General features: G+C 51.2%; 1 protein-coding gene across 1 annotated transcript in view; it reads left to right on the top strand.

Moving 5' to 3' along the window:
• Positions 1-7,500, top strand: part of LOC106564208 (meteorin-like protein) — a 21,312-nt gene that overhangs the window by 123 nt on the left and 13,689 nt on the right. The window contains exon 1 of the mRNA XM_045690758.1: positions 1-307. This exon is cut by the window's left edge and continues 123 nt beyond it. Coding sequence (XP_045546714.1) covers positions 210-307 — 98 coding nt within the window. The 5' untranslated portion in view covers positions 1-209. The remainder of the gene's footprint in view (positions 308-7,500) is intronic.

Here is a 7,500-nt window from a genome sequence, read left to right as displayed (position 1 = left end):
TTTTACACGGATATCCCATCCTGTCGAAATGAAACGGAACTTGTACGGTACAAAACAGAACTGTTGATTCTGGTGGACCCGTACCCTTCTTACCAGAGACTACGATGTGAATAAATAGGCATTTGCAGGATTTATTGGTGGATTTTTGTGGTTACTGAGAGGCGGGACGTGGTCGGACCATACTGGGGCGGAGGAGCGGTTGGTCAACTATGCTGTGGCCAGGTTTAGCGCACTGGGTAGCGGCTGTGTTTCTCTGTAGGGTCGCCTCGGCGCAGTACACCAGCGATCAGTGCAGCTGGAGAGGAAGGTAGGCTGTACGTTTATTATTGTATGTGTGTTATTCGACAGGTTTTATAGAGATTTTCTGGAAACCCTCGTTTCCTCCCTGCACTTCCAGATGTTGCGCAATAATGTCCTCAACAGCGAGACCATAGCATATTTGCAGGTGCAAACAGGTTGGATAAATGAAGTCTAATGCATGTAATATTTTTTTGCTTTAAACGGGGGGGGGTCTGTGAACCACTTGTTTGTTGCTCAGTAAGTAGACTTTCAGTTGTAGCTCCAGAAATGACTAAATAGAATTCATTAAACCCGTGGAAATAAGAGGGGAGACGGAGGTCAGGGGTTGTTTGGACATCAACACCCTCAGCCTCAGAGAGAGAGAGAGAGAGAGAGGTGGAAAGAGGGATAAGTGGAGAGAGAGAGAGATGGAAAGAGGGATACGTGGAGAGAGAGAGAGATGGAAAGAGGGATAAGTGGAGAGAGAGAGAGATGGAAAGAGGGATACGTGGAGAGAGAGAGAGATGGAAAGAGGGATAAGTGGAGAGAGAGAGAGATGGAAAGAGGGATACGTGGAGAGAGAGAGAGATGGAAAGAGGGATAAGTGGAGAGAGAGAGAGATGGAAAGAGGGATAAGTGGAGAGAGAGAGAGATGGAAAGAGGGATAAGTGGAGAGAGAGAGAGATGGAAAGAGGGATAAGTGGAGAGAGAGAGAGATGGAAAGAGGGATAAGTGGAGAGAGAGAGAGATGGAAAGAGGGATAAGTGGAGAGAGAGAGAGATGGAAAGAGGGATAAGTGGAGAGAGAGAGATGGAAAGAGGGATAAGTGGAGAGAGAGAGAGATGGAAAGAGGGATAAGTGGAGAGAGAGAGAGATGGAAAGAGGGATAAGTGGAGAGAGAGAGAGAGGTGGAAAGAGGGATAAGTGGAGAGAGAGAGAGATGGAAAGAGGGATAAGTGGAGAGAGAGAGAGATGGAAAGAGGGATAAGTGGAGAGAGAGAGAGATGGAAAGAGGGATAAGTGGAGAGAGAGAGAGATGGAAAGAGGGATAAGTGGAGAGAGAGAGATGGAGAGGGATAAGTGGAGAGAGAGAGAGAGAGAGGAGAGAGAGAGATGGAGAGAGAGAGAGAGAGATGGAGAGAGAGAGAGAGAGGTGGAAAGAAAGAGAGAGAGATGGAAAGAGAGAGAGAGAGGGAGAGGTGGAAAGAGAGAGAGAGAGATGGAAAGAGAGAGAGAGAGGGAAAGAGAGAGAGAGAGAGAGAAAGAGAGATGGAAAGAGAGAGAGAGAGGGAAAGAGAGAGAGAGAGAGAAAGAGAGATGGAAAGAGAGAGAGAGAGGGAAAGAGAGAGAGAGAGAGAAAGAGAGATGGAAAGAGGGAGAGGTGGAAAGAGAGAGAGAGAGAGATGGAAAGAGAGAGAGAGAGAGAGAGAGGTGGAAAGAAAGAGAGAGAGAGATGGAAAGAGAGAGAGGTTGAAAGAGAGAGAGAGGTGGAAAGAGAGTGAGAGAGAAGTGGAAAGAGAGAGAGGTGGAGAGAGAGAATATAAAGTAAGGGAGATAGAGATATGTCACCATACAAAGCTGTAAAGGCTCTTTAACTTCCTTATACAATGAGATTGTGTTTATACATGGATATGTACTTTAGGACTGATGGATTTGCATAGGGAACGTTTTTGCTTCTCCTGTGCTGTAGCCTATAGCTATAATACCTATAATATTCAAAGAATACACGATAACATATTTTGAACTGTTCCAGTTAAATATACCAAATCTCCGTGCGTGCGCCAGAAGGAGAGCTTGGGTTGGGCGCTTGGGCCGTGGAGCCGCCAGAGGGGAAAGGAGAGGGTTGCAGCGCTATACCTCGTGCGGAGTTCATACCTTACCTTTCATATACTCATAAAACTGTGTTCTAGGCTATTGTATATAGCATGGCACCCTCCAGAAAGTGAGTGCGCAGCCACTCCTGTAATTACAGTAAAATGAACAGGTCCATATGGCCTGTCCTTTGATCCGTCGTTTTAAGACGCTGCGTAATAAAACAATTTTAAAAATAACGTCTGTGCGACGCTATCTTGTTGCAGCGCTGCGGTGGAGTTTTCTTTTGAACACATCAACTTCGAACACGTTTATAATCTTTTACTGATCTTAAAGTGCGCGCATCCAAGATACCCGACCACATCCTCCCACCCTGCGCTCCGGGATTTGGTCACATCGGGTCACAGTTTAGAGAGAGAGAGAGACTCATACCGTAATCAAGTTGCTCTTTAAACGACCTCTGAACTAACTGAAAAGGTATCATGCATTAGAAGTGAACTGTTGAATATGTTTGTTGTGTGTTCATCTTTATGACCAATAACATTGTTTCCTCAAACATCAAAATATATCCATAGTAAGTTTCCTCTTTTATCCCCCTCTACCCTCTACCCTCCCCATAACCTCTACCCTCCCCGTAACCTCTACCCTCCCCATAACCTCTACCCTCCCCATAACCTCTACCCTCTACCCTCCCCATAACCTCTACCCTCCCCGTAACCTCTACCCTCCCCATAACCTCTACCCTCCCCATAACCTCTACCCTCTACCCTCCCCATAAACTCTACCCTCTACCCTCCCCATAACCTCTACCCTCCCCATCACCATAACCTCTACCCTCCCCATCACCATAACCTCTACCCTCCCCATCACCATAACCTCTACCCTCCCCATCACCATGACCTCTACCCTCCCCATCACCATAACCTCTACCCCCATCACCATGACCTCTACCCTCCCCATCACCATAACCTCTACCCCCATCACCATAACCTCTACCCTCCCCATCACCATAACCTCTACCCTCCCCATCACCATAACCTCTACCCTCCCCATCACCATAACCTCTACCCCCATCACCATAACCTCTACCCCCCCATCACCATAACCTCTACCCTCCCCATCACCATAACCTCTACCCCATCACCTCTACCCCATCACCATAACCTCTACCCTCCCCATCACCATAACCTCTACCCTCCCCATCACCATAACCTCTACCCCCATCACCATAACCTCTACCCTCCCCATCACCATAACCTCTACCCTCCCCATCACCATAACCTCTACCCCATCACCTCACCCCATCACCTCTACCCCATCACCTCTACCCCATCACCATAACCTCTACCCTCCCCATCACCATAACCTCTACCCCCCATCACCATAACCTCTACCCTCCCCATCACCATAACCTCTACCCTCCCCATCACCATAACCTCTACCCCATCACCTCTACCCCATCACCTCTACCCCATCACCTCTACCCCATCACCATAACCTCTACCCTCCCCATCACCATAACCTCTACCCCCATCACCATAACCTCTACCCTCCCCATCACCATAACCTCTACCCCATCACCATAACCTCTACCCCCCATCACCATAACCTCTACCCCATCACCATAACCTCTACCCTCCCCATCACCATAACCTCTACCCTCCCCATCACCATAACCTCTACCCTCCCCATCACCATAACCTCTACCCTCCCCATCACCATAACCTCTACCCCATCACCATAACCTCTACCCTCCCCATCACCATAAACTCTACCCTCTACCCTCCCCATAACCTCTACCCTCCCCATCACCATAACCTCTACCCTCCCCATCACCATAACCTCTACCCTCCCCATCACCATAACCTCTACCCCATCACCATAACCTCTACCCTCCCCATCACCATAACCTCTACCCTCCCCATCACCATAACCTCTACCCTCCCCATCACCATAACCTCTACCCTCCCCATCACCATAACCTCTACCCTCCCCATCACCATAACCTCTACCCCATCACCATAACCTCTACCCCATCACCATAACCTCTACCCTCCCCATCACCATAACCTCTACCCCCATCACCATAACCTCTACCCTCCCCATCACCATAACCTCTACCCTCCCCATCATCATAACCTCTACCCCCATCACCATAACCTCTACCCTCCCATCACCATAACCTCTACCCTCCCCATCACCATAACCTCTACCCCCATCACCATAACGTCTACCCTCCCCATCACCACAACCTCTACCCTCCCCATCACCATAACCTCTACCCTCCCCATCACCATAACCTCTACCCTCCCCATAACCTCTACCCTCCCCATCACCATAACCTCTACCCTCCCCATCACCATAACCTCTACCCCCCATCGCCATAATCTCTACCCCCATCACCATAACCTCTACCCTCCCCATACCCTCTACCCTCCCCATCACCATAACCTCTACCCTCCCCATCGCCATAACCTCTACCCCATCACCATAACCTCTACCCCCCATCACCATAACCTCTACCCCCATCACCATAACCTCTACCCCCATCACCATAACCTCTACCCTCCCCATTACCATAACCTCTCCACCTCCTCCTCCGCCTCCTCCCCATCATCATCATAACCGCTCCTCCCCCTCCTCCCCATCATCATAACCTCTTCTCCTCCTCCCCCATCATCATCATAACCTCTTCTCCTCCTCCCCCATCATCATCATAACCGCTACTCCTCCTCCCCCATCATCATAACCACTCCTCCTCCTCCTCCTCCCCATCATCATAACCGCTCCTCCTCCTCCTCCCCATCATCATAACCTCTTCTATTCCTCCCCCTCATCATCATAACCTCTTCTCCTCCTCCCCCTCATCATCATAACCTCTTCTCCTCCTCCCCCATCATCATCATAACCGCTCCTCCTCCACCCCATCATCATAACCGCTCCTGCTCCTCCTCCCCATCATCATCATAACCGCTCCTCCTCCTCCTCCTCCATCATCATAACCGCTCCTCCTCCTCCTCCCCCATCATCATAACCGCTCCTCCTCCTCCACCCCCATCATCATAACCGCTCCTCCTCCTCCTCCCCATCATCATAACCTCTTCTCCTCCTCCCCCTCATCATCATAACCGCTCCTCCTCCTCCTCCCCCATCATCATCATAACCTCTTCTCCTCCTCCCCCTCATCATCATAACCTCTTCTCCTCCTCCCCCATCATCATCATAACCGCTCCTCCTCCACCCCATCATCATAACTGCTCCTCCTCTTCCTCCCCATCATCATAACCTCTTCTCCCCCTCCCCCTCATCATCATAACCTCTTCTCCTCCTCCCCCACATCATCATAACCTCTTCTCCTCCTCCCCCATCATCATCATAACTGCTCCTCCTCCTCCCCCATCATCATAACTGCTCCTCCTCCTCCTCCCCCATCATCATAACCGCTCCTCCTCCTCCTCCCCCATCATCATAACCGCTCCTCCTCCCCCATCATCATAACCGCTCCTCCTCCTCCCCCATCATCATCATAACCGCTTCTCCTCCTCCCTCCCCCATCATCATAACCTCTTCTCCTCCTCCCCCCATCATCATCATAACCGCTCCTTCTCCTCCTCCCCATCATCATCATAACCGCTCCTTCTCCTCCTCCCCATCATCATAACCGCTCCTCCTCCTCCTCCTCCCCCTCATCATCATAACCGCTCCTCTCCTCCTCCTCCTCCCCCCTCATCATCATAACCGGTCCTCCTCCTCCCCCCATCATCATAACCTCTTCTCCTCCTCCTCCTCCCCATCATCAACATAACCGCTCCTCCTCCTCCTCCCCATCATCATAACCTCTTCTCCTCCTCCTCCTCCTCCCCATCATCATCATAACCGCTCCTCCTCCTCCTCCCCCTCATCATCATAACCGCTCCTTCTCCTCCTCCCCCTCATCATCATAACCGGTCCTCCTCCTCCCCCATCATCATAACCTCTTCTCCTCCTCCTCCTCCTCCCCATCATCATCATAACCGCTCCTCCTCCTCCCCCATCATCATAACCGCTCCTCCTCCTCCCCCATCATCATAACCGCTCCTTCTCCTCCTCCCCCATCATCATAACCGCTCCTCCTCCTCCCCCTCATCATCATAACCTCTTCTCCTCCTCCCCATCATCATCATAACCGCTCCTCCTCCTCCTCCCCATCATCATAACCTCTTCTCCTCCTCCCCCTCATCATCATAACCGCTCCTTCTCCTCCTCCCCATCATCATAACCTCTTCTCCTCCTCCCCCTCATCATCATAACCGGTCCTCCTCCTCCCCCATCATCATAACCTCTTCTCCTCCTCCTCCTCCCCATCATCATAACCTCTTCTCCTCCTCCCCCATCATCATCATAACCTCTTCTCCTCCTCCCCCTCATCATCATAACCTCTTCTCCTCCTCCCCCATCATCATCATAACCTCTTCTCCTCCTCCCTCATCATCATCATAACCGCTCCTCCTCCTCCCCCATCATCATAACCGCTCCTCCTCCTCCCCCATCATCATAACCGCTCCTCCTCCTCCCCCATCATCATAACCGCTCCTCCTCCTCCTCCTCCCCCATCATCATAACCGCTCCTCCTCCTCCGCCTCCCCCCATCATCATAACCTCTTCTCCTCCTCCTCCCCATCATCATAACCTCTTCTCCTCCTCCCTATCATCATAACCGCTCCTCCTCCTCCTCCCCATCATCATAACCTCTTCTATTCCTCCCCTCATCATCATAACCTCTTCTCCTCCTCCCCCTCATCATCATAACCTCTTCTCCTCCTCCCCATCATCATCATAACCGCTCCTCCTCCTCCCCCATCATCATAACCGCTCCTCCTCCTCCTCCTCCATCATCATAACCGCTCCTCCTCCTCCACCCCCATCATCATAACCGGTCCTCCTCCTCCTCCCCATTATCATAACCTCTTCTCCTCCTCCCCCTCATCATCATAACCGCTCCTCCTCCTCCTCCCCCATCATCATCATAACCTCTTCTCCTCCTCCCCCTCATCATCATAACCTCTTCTCCTCCTCCCCCTCATCATCATAACCTCTTCTCCTCCTCTCCCATCATCATCATAACCGCTCCTCCTCCACCCCATCATCATAACCGCTCCTCCTCTTCCTCCCCATCATCATAACCTCTTCTCCTCCTCCCCCTCATCATCATAACCTCTTCTCCTCCTCCCCCTCATCATCATAACCTCTTCTCCTCCTCCCCCATCATCATCATAACTGCTCCTCCTCCTCCCCCATCATCATAACCACTCCTCCTCCTCATCATCATAACCTCTTCTCCTCCTCCCCCTCATCATCATAACCTCTTCTCCTCCTCCCCCATCATCATCATCATAACCGCTCCTCCTCCTCCCCCATCATCATAACCGC

The sequence above is a fragment of the Salmo salar genome, chromosome ssa12 (genome assembly GCF_905237065.1).
Source record: "Salmo salar chromosome ssa12, Ssal_v3.1, whole genome shotgun sequence".
NCBI classification, from domain to species: domain Eukaryota; kingdom Metazoa; phylum Chordata; class Actinopteri; order Salmoniformes; family Salmonidae; genus Salmo; species Salmo salar.
This window is presented reverse-complemented; position numbering and strand designations above follow the sequence as displayed.